Source organism: Mobula birostris, chromosome 23 (genome assembly GCF_030028105.1).
Source record: "Mobula birostris isolate sMobBir1 chromosome 23, sMobBir1.hap1, whole genome shotgun sequence".
Taxonomy (NCBI): domain Eukaryota; kingdom Metazoa; phylum Chordata; class Chondrichthyes; order Myliobatiformes; family Myliobatidae; genus Mobula; species Mobula birostris.
In genome coordinates, this window is record NC_092392.1 from 14,720,889 (window position 1) to 14,736,319 (window position 15,431).

At 42.0% G+C, this 15,431-nt stretch overlaps 1 protein-coding gene across 3 annotated transcripts in view; it reads left to right on the plus strand.

Annotated features, from left to right (window-relative positions):
- The window catches only part of LOC140186845 (reelin-like), a 319,577-nt gene that overhangs the window by 205,634 nt on the left and 98,512 nt on the right, over positions 1 to 15,431 (plus strand). For all 3 annotated transcript variants that reach the window (XM_072241501.1, XM_072241502.1, XM_072241503.1), the window contains 2 exons: positions 6,448 to 6,642; positions 13,152 to 13,387. In XM_072241501.1, the coding sequence (XP_072097602.1) occupies positions 6,448 to 6,642; positions 13,152 to 13,387 (431 nt within the window). The remainder of the gene's footprint in view (positions 1 to 6,447; positions 6,643 to 13,151; positions 13,388 to 15,431) is intronic.

The following is a 15,431-nucleotide window of genomic DNA, read 5'->3' on the forward strand; positions in this document are numbered from 1 at the left end:
CTTACTCAGTAGGCAGGGAAATTGCTCCTTAGGGTGTTTCAGGTGTTTGCTCTACCACTGTGGTTACAAAAGAATTTACAAGTTTTACGTTAAATGATTCAGTATAGATTGACTGGTAGTTATCAGGTGAGCAGATAACTGTTCGCAATATGCACTTCAAATTTGTTCTTTGCACAAGTCTTGTTTAGGCTGTTTTTAATGTAGTCATGTCCATTAACAATTAAATGTGGTGTTTGAGTAGCTTTAGCTGTGTGGGATCAATGTTAGGCTCCACATCGCAGCTCATCAGTTGATCACACAAAACCTGATTGGCCCAGGATGAACTGAGCTGCTAATTGTCAACTTTTAAATTAAACATGCAGTAATATCAATAGGGACAGACTCCTCTACAAATGGTTAAAAAAAAGGTATTTTCAAAGCACCAAACCTCTGTGGAATATTTAAAAAATCAACAGTGTTCTTTACTTCAGAGCTAATCTTGATTAGTATTAGTGTCCGAAGGAGTTGAGTACAAAGTTCCTTCGGTTAGGAAAATTTCTATGCAACTGATGTTCTTGATAAAGTAACATTTTTAAGCTCTCTTGTCTTCAGCGCTGGAGCTGTTTAGGATGAGCAGAATCCCATCTAAATCTCATTCACCACTGGTTCACTCAACTGATGTCCTGCCAATCACTTCCAGGGTTTCAAGTGTCAGAGGCAGCTAATGGAGTGCCAGTCACGTTCCAAGAACCTGAAATCCAGCTCTTTTAATCACCCTCAAATGAACCACAATGTTTGGAATAAAATATAGATTGATGACCTTGATACACTGGAAGTAATCTCTGAAAGGCTGGAATTGCTCAAGGGAATTGGTTTCGGAAACAGATGTACATTTTATCCACTCATCAATCTTGGCCTGAAATCTAATCACTGAAATGGAGGATTTTCATCATTGATCAACATTAATAAAAACATTTTGATTAGTCAAGGTTATAGTCCATGTAATACTGTGATATATCTAATAACTGAGTAAATTATGTTATCACAATTGTACCATTATATATGTTTTTAAATTGTCAAAGAGATACTGTAACTAAACAGTTTAGCAATCATTAGGATATAGAAGGTTAATGAGTTTCAAAATATTTGAGTGTTCATAATAAATCCTTTATTTCTTGTTACAATTTCAGTTCTAAGCTACGTCACATTGGTTATATTTCAACTACTTGCTCAGAGAAAACTGTTCCTAGTTACCCCAACAACTGACCTTACACAAAAACTTAAATAACTCTACAATAATATTCCTTTAACGGGAAGTAGGAGCATTCTTGACTCTGGAGGTCCCTTTTAAGTCCTGGGAAAGGAAAGCTTTCGTAGTTTCCTCAATCATGATGATGAGCATCTGCAGTTGAAACAGTAAAATTCCTATCTGGGCCCAGGATTCTTCATAATTTGGCTTACTTATCAAACAAATCTCAGTTTTATATGAGCCATAATTTTTACATTGCAATAAAATGATTGGTTGCTGTAATAATTGGCAAAACTCTGGATTAGGCTCTATGAACATGTGAGTGGAAATAGTTTTAAAATTACATACCGCCTCAGTAATCAAGGGACAGGGTGTTTATTGTTACATAATATCATTCTTCCTTTAAAGTCATTCTACTTGGCAAAATCAACACAAAAATAAGAGGTCCTTTTGCTATTTCCAGTTATTTTATGCAAGGTATATGGCCAGAAAGTATCAATTTTTATGCTGGAGATTATGTTTGGAAGTTATGGACCCAGAGAGCAAATAAAATTCATACTTATAGTACGAAAGCACTTGGAGAATCCCATTCAAGTTCTTTGATTTATTACTGGTAAGAGCATGCCAGTTTGGGCAATGAAGATAAAAGTAATTTTCCTCTTGATATTTGTTTCATTTGAAAGTGGCTTTTGTAAAGTTCCCTGAAGGCAACATCAATTTCTGTGTATTAGTAAGAGGAAAGTTGAACTCAGTCTTACACCATGACTAGGTCTGCCAAGACCTGAAATGCTCTGTGTCTAAAGGTTGTGGTTTTTTGCTGGTCAACATTCATTGCAAGTTGAGGTGCATGAAAGTATTTCTCCCATAATCCTTGAATATTTCCAGTGAAGCCTGGTTATGGTAAATAAAAAAGGGCAGCATCTCCCACTGTCAGAAAAGTATGTGGAGTGATTCTCTGATGTGGTGGAGGGCATTACTTACAGAGAAAGCATGTCAGGAATTTGAGAGGATTTTGAGGATTAGTCCTTTAAGGGCACTCGTTTATTACCATGGTTTCAGATGCATCTTTAGCATTTAGAGGTAAAAGTTAAGGCTGGTTCTACTTCACTGCAGTTATGTGTAGGGAATGGTAGAAGTCCTCGTAGCTGTTAGTGGAAATGAGATGGAGGTAACCCTGCTGAACAGCCTGAATGGGCAAAGATGGACAACTAGTGAGCTTTGACAAGTACTCGAGGAGTCTCTCCCCAGGCCCACTTTTCTGCAATGATCCAATTCTGTGACTGATGTAAGAACTTATTTGAGGAACGCAGGTGAAGCATGCTCTGTTTTCTATTTTAAACAACCATTCCATTTCAGCTCAGTATAATGATTTTTACGCTGTCAGCCTGTACATGTATCCTCCACCGTCCAGGATATCACAAATAACCTTTGCAGGAACTGCTGCATATCTGCAAACTTAAAATAGTGTGAATGCCAGAACAAGTCTTGAGTTTGTTGTAACAAAAACCAGCTTCTTTTCTACTTAGGCAGGTAGCAGTTCATATAGAGTCAAAGTGTAGAATAATTGTGGTAATTTGTTCTAAAGTATCAGCTTGTCCTGCTTTAGAGAACTGAAGCATGAAATCAATCGTTAAGTAAGGCTTAGTGTTCAGGTTCAGCAGGCAGGTAGTTCATCGTTTACAGCATCTGAATGTAGCAAAACAGTGGAGAACTAATGGCCATTAAATTGACAATCTCACTAAGCAAGGCTGTAATAAAGAGTCTGTCTGCCAGATTTTAACCACTGGGTTTACAACCAAATGCCTTTTTCGGTGTGGAAGTGCTGTGACACACACATCTCTTAAAGTGCAGACAGCCGGAGAGTCTCCTTGATTGTAACGGAGGTTGCTCTGGAGAAGATTTGGTTTCAGATCTCATGGCTGGGAAGCACACTTACAAGCGAGTCTGCCAGACCAGACTGAATTGTGTCTCAGCAGCAAATGGCTTGTAAGTAAGTGAACTGTTAGATTTGGATGTACATGGCAATGGATACCCATAATGGATCTCAGGCTGTGCATGGGGAAGTGCTCCAGCAGTTTGAGTTGCAGTTCATATACGGTCTACGTTTCACAGCCATAGAGGAGGCTGGCAAGAACAAAAGCCTTGTACAAGTTGATCTTAGTGGATATTGTGCTGGCATAGCATATATGATTGCAGACGACCCAGCCTCTGACTAGCCTTCCAAATCCTGGCATTGATTTCTTTTATCCAAGGAACCGTCACTGGAGATGACACTACCAAGGTATCTAAATTCCTTTGCTCCCCTCAGTGTTGTGCCTTCAATGGTGATGGAAGGCAGCCCAGCAGCAGATCCAGCAGCAGGCTGAAATAAGCCCTCTGTATCACAAACCTAGAAGGCCTCAACAGGGCAAAGACTACCAGTACTGAAGCCATGATTCTGAAAGCACTACTCTGTTGGACCAGTCATGTTAAATGCATGGAGGTCTCCAGACCTCCTAAGCAGCTGCTCTTTGGCTAGTTGTCACAGGGAAGCAGAAATCGTAGCTGATCTGGTAAGAGGTTTAAAGACTGTGTGAAAGCCAGCATTGCTTTATGCAGGCTTGCTCCCCGGCATCTGGAACATAGGGCACGAGACAGAATTGGTGGGCGTGCCTTGGTAAAACTTGCTCACGGCACCTTTGAAGAAAGGCAGACGTGGAGACCACCCAACAGAAGAGGAAAGCAGCAGAAACAGCCATGCCTAAGAAATCAGGACAATTCTCTTGTTCCCTTTGTCAATGTCTATACCATTCAAGAATTGGCCTCTACAGTCATCTCCAAACACAAATCAGATGAGCTATACAAACACAATTGTCATCGTTGAAATCAATGGGCAAGCAACACCTGTTAGAGTTAGCACCAGCCTAAGGAAGCCTTCCAGGGCAGCCTTCTGACAATAGGCTGCTGGAGAGACTTACGGAAGTGCCAACCTACCCGCCACAGGAGCAAGGAGGAGATGGTTACTGTAGCTGTTGGATGCCAGCAGGAGAGCTTTCTCCACTGCCCCTCCACCTTTGTTTTAGCAAACAATTTGGGATGACTCTGCATGTGAAGACCTGCGATAGAATTACCCTCTGGTTAATGGACTATTCACCTCCGACAACCTCAAACACCAGTTTTATCCAATGATTTATCCAGGACATCTCTCACTTGCCTTCTCCAGCTCCACAGTGCCTCTCCAGCTCTTCACTGACTGGGCTTTCCCTCTGCCCAGTCCACGTGGTAACTAATACTGGCTGCCAGAAATAGGAAGCCCTTTTATTTCACTGATCCCTATCAACATGCCTAGATCAAGCATCAACAGCTTGGATTTAGCTACAGATTCATTTAAAATAAAGCTGTATTATATACCAAAGGTCAGCAATGCGATTTATCATTCTGTGTTAGGTGCTTATTTAAGTCATTCAATATCAGCCCAGTGGCTGGGCTGTAACTGATGGCTTTCTGCATGCTACTTCAAATATCTTGATATGGAAATGGATATTATGGTTCTGCCCCATCTATGCAATTGTTCAGAATGCTATGGTCTTTTAATAGTACAGGATCCACAAAATGATTTTGTACAGAAGTAGCAATAGGCTATTCAGTCCCTCAAGCTTGCTGTGCCGTTAAACAAGAATAAAACTGATCTTTTATCTCAGCACCAATTGCATGCCCTAACTCCACATTCCTTTGTCCCCTTAATATCCAAAGAAATCTATCTCTACCTTGAATGTACTCAGCACCATAGGCCTGCCAGATCGAGAATCCAAAGCATATCTACCTTCTGATCTTTGTCCAGAGTGGTACAGCCTTTATTTTGAACTGGAAACCACGGTTATAGATACTACATCAGGAGAAACAACAGACCTGCGTCAAGCACCATAAGGAATTCTAGATGCTTCATCTTTCTAACATGCATGTAGTTATACCAAAGTAAAAGGGCTTGTTCAATGGTGGATTAGGCATGAGGGATGGAATAGCTTACTTCTTTTTCTGTGTTCTTAATATCTCCCAATAGGACAAAAACCCCGATTACAGATATCAGACTGCTGAATTTTACACTGCACGTTCTTTATTGCACGTACAATATATTCTCCTTGAGAAGGGAGATCAGACCTCTCAGCAGGTCTGTATATAATTTCAGTGAGATGTAGTTACTCTCGTACTTAAATCCTTTTTTTTTGGCAATGAACTGTTTTCTTCCTAATTGCTCACTGTGTTTGCACATTAAGTTCAACCACCTCTTTTTCTAAATGCCAACCTGTGATATTTATCATCACCTATTAGAAAGAATCTTCCTTAGCATTAATTAATCAAGAAAAATATTACTTAATATATTTGATTTATGATATTTGAAACTGAGTGTAAAGTTCAATGAATGGTGACATTTATTATTAGGTACTGCAAGGGTCTCATAAAGCAAAATAATTTGTAGGCAGGAGCCGAGGCTCACAGTGACTATTTTATAGACATTCGCTTGAGTGTCCTTGGAGTACTCGTGCATCTGCACCACTGCACTTCAAGGCTGAATCTGGTACAAACACTGTGGTTATAAGCAGCTTATCTGTCCATTCCACATGTGTTATTTGATGTTATCTTGTCTAGGATTCCCAATAATCCACCATCAAATGGCAACTCAACTGGATTTATTGTGTTTGAAGACAACTTTACATTAAGCAGCTCACTGCCGTATTATAGGCACCGTATTGCAGCCTGATTTGCTGCCCAGTTGTTCCTTTGTAATTTAGCCATAGCTTTACCAGCACAAGTGAATCATGTATATAGTTGTTTACACTCTATAACCTAGCTTTTCTTTAATGTCAGAACAGATTTGTTTGTTTTTAAAACCTTTTGTGGTAACATTAAAACATTCACAATGTTTTTCATCTCTCTGAAGCAGCTTGCAAGGATCTATCACAAACACAAGGAAATCTGCAGATGCTGGAGATCCAAAGCAACTAACATAAAATGCCGGAAGAACTCAGCAGGTCAGGCAGCGCCTATGGAAAAGAGTGAACAGTTGATATTTTGGGCCAAAACCCTTCCTTTCCAATCCTGGTGAAGAGTCTCGGAATGAAACATCGACTGTTTACTCTTTTCCATAGATGCTGCTGGACCTGTTGCGTCCCTCCAGTGTTTTGTGTGTGTTGCTGTAATATTTACCATTTTACACATTTTGTTTCTTTCTTGTCTTGCAGGACTACACACCGGCCTATGATATCCCGCTGAGCCAGCTGAGCATTTGGCTGATGTTGGCTAATGAAGGGATGGGCAGGAATGAGACTTTCTGCTCCATGACCCACTCATCCATGGTGTTTGCAAAATCGGATGGTGATCGGGTTGCTGTGACTCGGGACCTGACCCTGAAACCTGGATACCTGCTTCAGTTCAAGGTAGCGTGCATGCGTTTCATCACCTCACTGATGGCCCTTTGCACTGGCTCACCGAGGTTTCCTGTCTTCAGCCAGCTACAATTTTGTCTTTGCATGCCACGAATCAAATGGAAGTTTGCTATCTATAAACAATGACTTGTTTGTTAAGCAACTTCGCCCCATCTGCAACAAGCAGGATTCCCCCGTAGCCAACCGTTTTAGTTCCAGTCCCCATTCTCATTCCAACATGTAGGTCCATGGCCTCCTCTACTGCCATGATGAGAACACTCTCTGGCTGGAGAAGCAACACCTCATATTCCATCTGGGTAGCCCCCAACCTGAAGCATGAAGCATGGACATCAATTTCTCTAGCTTCCGGAAATTTCAACCTCTCCCCCTTCGCTCTTTTTCCATTCCCCATTCTGACTCTCCTCTTACCCTTTCTGTCTTCCCCTCACCTGCTTATCACCTCCCTTTGGTGCCCCTCCTTCTTTCCTTTCTCCCATGGTCCACTCTCCTCTCCTATCAGATTCCTTCTTCTTCAGACCTTTACCTTTTCCACCTATCACCTCCCAGCTTCTCACTTCAACCCTCTCTCTCACCCACCCACCTAGCTTCCCCCTCACCTGTCTTCACCTATCACCTTCTAGCTTGTACTCCTTCCCTTCCTCCCACCTCCTTATTCTGGCTTCTTCCCCCTTCCTTCCCAGTCCTGATAAAGGGCCACAGCCCGAATTGTCAACTCTATCCCTTTCCATAGATGCTGCCCAAGATTTTCCAGCATTTTGTGTGTTGCACTTATTTCTCAGGCATCTTTTATTTCACTTTCAAGATGTCCCGGAGTACTTTACAGCCAATGAAGTGTAATGCCTATTATAAAGTGGGAAAATCCCGCTAGAAGCAATTTGATCTGTTTTAGTGATGTAAGATGAGGGTAAGTAATGGCAAGGACTGCTGATAATTCCACTAAACTTCTTTGGAATTATTACTGTGGGATTTCCTACGTCCAACTGAGAGCTATTAAGTGTATCATCTTATCAGAGTATCAGCACCTCTAATAATGCAACCCCCCTGGAGTGAAACGTAGATTGTCGTGCTGCAGTATCTGGAATTAAGTGATATATTGCCGTTAAGAAAACTTGTATCCAGATGGGAGAAGAAATAAACAGATTAGGAGAAACTAACATCTAATCAACAGTGTTAGATCTGCAGGAACTAAATTAGGAGTTGAATCATGTTGTGTTATTCATAATAGAAACAACGAATCAGCTGGGAATTCTTCTTTCCAAACTCTGAATAAAGGTTTTAATATTTCTATTTAAAAGGCTGAAAATAGCATCAATTCAATTTCTTGCTAGTGTTGCAAAATGCAGGATCACACAGCTGGAGGATTCCAAGCAGTTCTGGTCACCATGTTACTAAATTGTCCTATTTAGTTTTTATGGCTTTCTATAATTTCCAAAACTGCTATGTATTCCACTACAAATACTGCTCGTGTAAGATTGTAATGGTACAGCCATAGCAGATAAAAATCTATGGAATTGTTCTCATTTTAAATTGACTGGCTGCACTGCAGTCCAGATTTTAAGCAGCTGACATGATGATGCCCATGCATGTAAGATGTACAGGTTATGCACTTGTAATTGAAAATTAATGAACTGTGCCGAAATTTCTGATCAATATGTAACAGGTGAGAGCTGGATAAATGAAAGCTTGTAAAATAATGAAAGGCTTCAGAGGTTACAGCAGATTCATTACCGCAGATCACTTCCCCGCCCCCCCTCCATCCCAGATTTATAGCCAGTATATTCCTCACAGGGAGGTTAAACTCTTTCGATCATCCTGCTTGGCTTTTCAGATGCTGATGCTTGACAATCTGAGTTTGACAATCACAAAGCAAAGTATCATTTTCCTCTCAGTTGCTAATAGTGTTTCCTCGATGTATTCCAAAGCAAATGCCAACTACCAAGCAATCAACAACACTAGAGATGATAACGAACCCATTTCAGCTATCCTGCTACATGTAGTGTTTACTGTATGAGCCCTAATGCGAAGTTAACAACTGAACTCCCTTAACATACTTGTAAAAAAAAATTCATACAACTGCAATGAGTTTATTCCCAGCAAGCTCAGAACTAGAAAACTAAGAAGAAGAATTATTGCCCCAGAAATGGGAAGTCATAGTCATAGTCATACTTCATTGATCCCAGGGGAAATTGGTTTTTGTTACAGTTGCACCATAAATAATAAATAGTAATAGAACCATAAATAGTTAAATAGTAATATGTAAATTATGCCAGGAAATAAGTCCAGGACCTGCCTCTTGGCTCAGGGTGTCTGACCCTCCAAGGGAGGAGTTGTAAAGTTTGATGGCCACAGGCAGGAATGACTTCCTATGACGGTCTGTGCTGCATCTCGGTGGAATGAGCCTCTGGCTGAATGTACTCCTGTGCCCACCCAGTACATTATGTAGTGGATGGGAGGCATTGTCCAAGATGGCATGCAACTTGGACAGCATCCTCTTTTCAGACACCACCATCAGGGAGTCCTGTTCCATCCCCACAACATCACTCGCCTTACGAATGAGTTTCTTGATTCTGTTGGTGTCTGCTACCCTCAGCCTGCTGCCCCAGCACACAACAGCAAACATGATAGCACTGGCCACCACAGACTCGTAGAACATCCTCAGCATCGTCCAGATTTGTGGATGAATATACAATTTTTTTCTCTGCCTAGTATTTTAAGAGACTTTCCAGTTCTTATATACGTTCATAATGGTTAGCAGTGGCATAGGAATGTCATTAAGCATTTAGCTGTTCATATTTCTAGTTTCCAGCACAAAAACAAAAATTTGAGGGTTGAGTTTCCATGCATAATACAGTAGCACCTGTACTAGAGCTGCTGCTTGAGAGATCCAATGACCTGGGTGTGATCCTGAAACCTCTGGGTGGAGCTTTTCTCCTGCATTGCAAACATGTGAAGGGTGCACGGTTGGCTACTGTAAGTTGACCCTAATATTAGGTGAGTAGCAGAATGGGGGGACATGGTAGCTGATGGGAATTGGGATGGAAAAGATATTCTGTATGTAAGTGGTACTTGATGGGTCATCTGGGACTCAGAGGGTCAAGGTGCTTTTTTTCTGATGTAATCATCTGTTATTTTCTGCTGTTTTGATCCCCTCCTCCAAGATTCAGGGTGGAGAGGGTCACCTTCAGGATTACCATGGATGTCAGTCCCTCATGTCCTATCATAAGGCTGCAAACACCAACTATGGAGATTTATACATCTTCAGTCTCATGCTGGGTTAGGCATATCTGCATGTATTTTAATTCTTCTCAAGCCTTGTACATTTACTGGGAGGGCAAGAAAAAATGATGCCCCTTAGTGTATAACATACAAGTTGGATATGAGTGATCAGGAGTTGTGGGTGGCAGATAAGCAGCCATATTCTTAATACACAGAAAGAAGTTGAAAAGATATCTACTAATCACAGCTAAAGGAATTAGGGATTTAGAAAATTGGCTGGCAAAAGATTGAAAGAGAAGGAGGAAAGGGCTACTGACTGTAGGTAGGAATCAATAGACTGTAAAGGCCCTAACCATGGCTGCTTTACATTTCCTCTCTAGTTGGGCCGGTGTTGTAGTACACCTCCAAGCAGAGACTTGCTTAGGTATAAAAATTAAAGCCCACCTCAACCATGGCCAATCCAACTCAACCTAAGCCCAAGGATTTCAAAATTTTATGACACCTGACCTGAACTGAACCCAATCATGTTGTCACGACTCACCAGGTTCAGGTCAGAAAACTGCTGAGTGACACCAAATGTTTCAAGCCATAGCTAAAGAGCTTGCATTTATATAGCACTTTTCACAACCTTGAAATATCTCAAAGCAATTCACAGCTAATGAACTATGTCAGCATTGCAAGTTAAGCAAATGTTGTATCTGGTTAATGCACTATAAGGTTTCACAATGAGAAGTTGATTGAAAGCATTGTGTATGTAATATTTAATATTTCAGTATTGTAAATATGTTGCTTGATTAAGCACTCTTGGTTGTTTATATAATTCATTATGGGTTATATGCATGAAGTATGTGAATGGCATACATCATTATGGCACCACACTAAGGTAAAAACGAAACTAAGGCACACAGCTCCTGGCTCCGTGTTTTTCTTTCAGTTCGTTTTATGTTTTGGAGTTACAACACATAGCAGAAAGTGTTAGCAGAGCACTGAGAGATCACACTTGCCACAATGGCAGACAAACTGTGGTTTAGCAGCTCATCTGAAAGGTGACACTGCCTGAGTATATTTTATTCTTTCTTACTTCTTTCTAATATTTGTATATCCTTGCACTTGTAATACTACTATGACGCTGTAATTACCTTTGGGATCAATGGCCGATTAGGAAAAGGGGAGGTGCAACGAGACTTGGGTGTCATTATACACCAGTCATTGAAAGTGGGCATGCAGGTACAGCAGGCGGTGAAAAAGGCGAATGGTATGCTGGCATTTATAGCGAGAGGATTCGAGTACAGGAGCAGGGAGGTACTACTGCAGTTGTACAAGGCCTTGGTGAGACCACACCTGGAGTATTGTGTGTAGTTTTGGTCCCCTAATCTGAGGAAAGACATCCTTGCCATAGAGGGAGTACAAAGAAGGTTCACCAGATTGATTCCTGGGATGGCAGGACTTTCATATGAAGAAACACTGGATGAACTGGGCTTGTACTCGTTGGAATTTAGAAGATTGAGGGGGGATCTCATTGAAACGTATAAGATCCTAAAGGGATTGGACAGGCTAGATGCAGGAAGATTGTTCCCGATGTTGGGGAAGTCCAGAACGAGGGGCCACAGTTTGAGGATAGAGGGGAAGCCTTTTAGGACCGAGATTAGGAAAAACTTCTTCACACAGAGAGTGGTGAATCTGTGGAATTCTCTGCCGCAGGAAACAGTTGAGGCCAGTTCATTGGCTATATTTAAGAGGGAGTTAGATATGGCCCTTGTGGCTACGGGGGTCAGGGGGTATGGAGGGAAGGCTGGGGCGGGGTTCTGAGTTGGATGATCAGCCATGATCATAATAAATGGTGGTGCAGGCTCGAAGGGCCGAATGGCCTACTCCTGCACCTATTTTCTATGTTTCTATGTTTCTATAACACTGATTAGTGTTGTGCATTAGTGATGGCAAGTTTAACTGCTCTGAATGGGATTAAATCAAAGACATTCTGACTCTGAGTGAGCCAGTGTCAACTGTTTCTACCCCTTCTGGCACCACTTCCACAATGTATAGTGACCGTGAATCCCTTCCACACCATTTCATTTCTTCCTCTGGTGACTTAATTGAAGTCCAGAAGTAGAGGCCCTTTGGCCGAAGCAGAGTCTGTGAATTTCTGCGAATCTGCTGTGGAGGTCTAACCTCATTGTCTGTAGGACTGAGTCCGTGTCAGTTGGAAGATGGAGCTGGAGGCCTGTCCTGGGGTTAAAGGACTGTGTCTGTGAGTGGGTAGGAGGGAGGAATGAGGCTTCTTTTTGCTGCTATTTGTTACTTGTTCTGTTCTGTGTTGTTCTGATGAGCATCATCTGTTTCTGCCATCATGTGCGGTGACACTCGCAGGCTGCCCCCAGCACAGATTGTTAATGCCGACCACGCATTTCACTGTTTGTCGTGATGTGCATGTGACAAACAACGCTGAATCCTGAATAAATCAAACTAATTCAGGAGAGGGTGGGGAGGAGTGGAGGGATGGTTGGGGTTGTTGACAGGCATGGTAAAATTAGAAGGGTAGGAGGGACAATGAATAGTTTTTATAAGGTTGCTGAAGAAAGTAAATCTCTCTCATGTGGACTGCACAAAGGAAAAAGGGAGCCTCTGATTAAATATAAAGAGGATGGCTCCAGTAATCGGCTGTGCCAGAGACTCTAGAATGATTGGTTGCTGCCTTCAAAAAATGCTATCAATCCTCTGACTCTGGTCCTCCAGTACCCTTGCCACAGAATCACAATCTGTCACTCAAGCATATGAAAGAAGCCATTAGCTCCACTGTAAGTCAGACGTTCAGATTCATAATGAGTCACAGACTCCCTTAGTTTGTGGTTCACAGTCTGGAAGGCCAACTTCCTCAGTGAGGAGGTGCCTTTGCTTTTGCGAATGAGAGAAACTTCTGTCTCTGCCAATGCAGTGTGAGAGGGCAGCTGAGTTTTCCTGCGTGAACTTTCAACTTAAGTGTTTGGTATGCAATGATGGTCCCACTTCCTACAGTTGCGCTTGCTCAAGTCAGAGGTTAAGTGGATTTTTAAAGTGGGCAAGAGGCAGAGTACAGTATACTGAACTCTAAAATCAGGCCAACTTTATTAACATCATAACTTTTTATACAGAAGGTTCAATCCCTTCCTTATTACAGGGCAGGCCTAATTCTGTGTGTGTATATATATATATATATATATATATATATATATGTGTGTGTGTGTGTGCGTGTGTGTGTTAGGATTTTGTTCAGAAAGTTTTAACTTGCTACATCTTGGGTTTTTCAGCTGAACATTGGATGTGAACGCCAGTTCAGTAGTGCTGCCCCTGTTCTCCTTCAATACTCCCATGACGCCGGTAGATCTTGGTCTCTGGTAAAAGAAGGTTGCTATCCTGCATCACCTGGTGTCAAAGGCTGCGAGGGAAGTTCAAGGGAACTGAGGGAAGCTACAGTGTACTACACGGGAGACTTTGAGACCTGGACCAGGGTCACGGTCATTATCCCAAGATCTGTGGCATCCAGGTGAGTAATCTTATTTTCATGCTACCCACACAGTGGAGTTAATGCAAATACACCTCTATGAGGAAGATAAAGACACAATGAAGAAAAGCGTACAAGGTTATATAGTTGGATGGATGACATGTCATAGAGTAATATAGCCCTTTGGGCCAAGTGGTCCATGCCTTCACAATGCCCACCCTGCTAGTTCCAATTTCCTGCATTTGGCCTATTCCCCTCGAGGCCCCACCCTCCAAGTGCTTTTTAAAATGATACTATTGTAGCTGCCCTAACCACTTGAACACGCTACGCCTCGTCTTTGTGATGCGCCCGCACGGCCCATCCTTCAAATCAGCTCCACCTCCGCTTGCTTCTTCGTTGTTTGCGGTGATAGTTTACCACAATTTACTTCAGAAAGGGTGTTATTAGTGATGTTCTTAGTCGAATTTCTTGCCTTATGGACTACCAGAGAGCTGTTGCACGCATTGCAATCTGAAACTGGAAGTTTATGGATTAGTACATCCAAAGTGGCAGCACATTCCATATACTCACCACCCTCTGCATGAAAAAGTTGCCCCTTTGGTCATTTTTAAATCTTTTCCCTTGCAACCTAAATCCACACCCCTAACTTTGATCTCCCCTACTCTGGGGAAAAGACTGTTACCACCCACCTTATCTATGCCTCTCATAATTTTAAACACTTCTATAAGCTCACCTAGTTCTACTAATATTCTCCTAGCTCCAAGGAATAAAGGCCTAGGCTGACCAACCTCTCCCTGCAACTCAGGCCTTCTGGAATTGGCAACATCCTCATAAATATTTTCTGTACTCTTTCCTCAGACAGGGTGACCATAACTGTACGCTGTATGCCAACTGTGGCCTCGCCAATGTGTTATGCAAGCCTATATTTATGAGCCCATGGTATTACAGGGAAGATTCTAGCATAGATAAAGCAGTGGCTGATTGGCAGAAGGCAAAGAGTGGGAATAAAGGGAGCCTTTTCTGACTGGCTGCCAGTGACTAGTGATGTTCTGCAGGGGTCTGTGTCGGGACTGATTCTTTTTACATTATATGTCAATGATTTGGATGATGGAATTGATGGCTTTGTTGCAAATTTGCAGACAATACAATGAAAGGTGGATGGGCAAGGAGTATTAAGGATTTAGAGATGCTACAGAAGGACTTAGATTAGGAGAATGGACAAAGAAGTGGCAGATGGAATACAGTGTCAGAAAATGGTCATGCACTTTGGTAGAAAAAAATGAAAAGGTTGACTATTTTCAAAATGGAAAGACAATACAAAAAACTGAGGAACAGAGGGACTTGGGAGCCATTGTGCGGGATTCTCTAAAGGTTAATTTGCAGGTTGAGTCTGTGGTGAGGAAGGCAAATGTAATGTCAGCATTCATTTCAAGAGGCCTAGAATATGAAAGCCAGGGTGTAATGTTGAGACTTTATGAAGCACTGTTGAGGCCTCACCTGGAGTTTTGTGATCAGTTTTGGGCCCCTTATCCTAGAAAGGATGTGCTGGAGCTGGAGAGGGTTCAAAGGAAGTTCACAAAAATTATTCCAGGTGTGAACGGATTACCATATGAGGAGCGTTTGATGGCTGTGGCCCTATGTTCGCTGGAATTCAGAAGGATGAGGGGTGACCTCATTGAAACTTATTGAATAGTGAATGATAGAGTGGATGTGGAGATAATGTTTCCTATGGTGGGAAAGTCCTTTTAGAACAAAGATGAGGAGAATTTCTTTCGCCAGAGAGTGCTGAATCTGTGGAATTCTTTGCCACAGGCAGCTGTGGAGGCCAAATCTTTGTATATTTAAGGCAGGAGTTGATAGATTCTTGATTGGTCAGGGCATGAAGGGACACGGAGAAAGCAGGAGATTGGGGCTGAGAGGAAAATTGGATCAGCCATGATGAACTGGTGGAGCAGTCTTGAAGGGCCAAATGGCCCAATTCTGCTCCTATGTCTATGGTCTAATGGACTTCCCATGAAAAAAGCCAGACTGATTCCTCATAGCCAGACTCTGTCAATGCTGGTAGACCCTGTCCCTCAGTATTCAC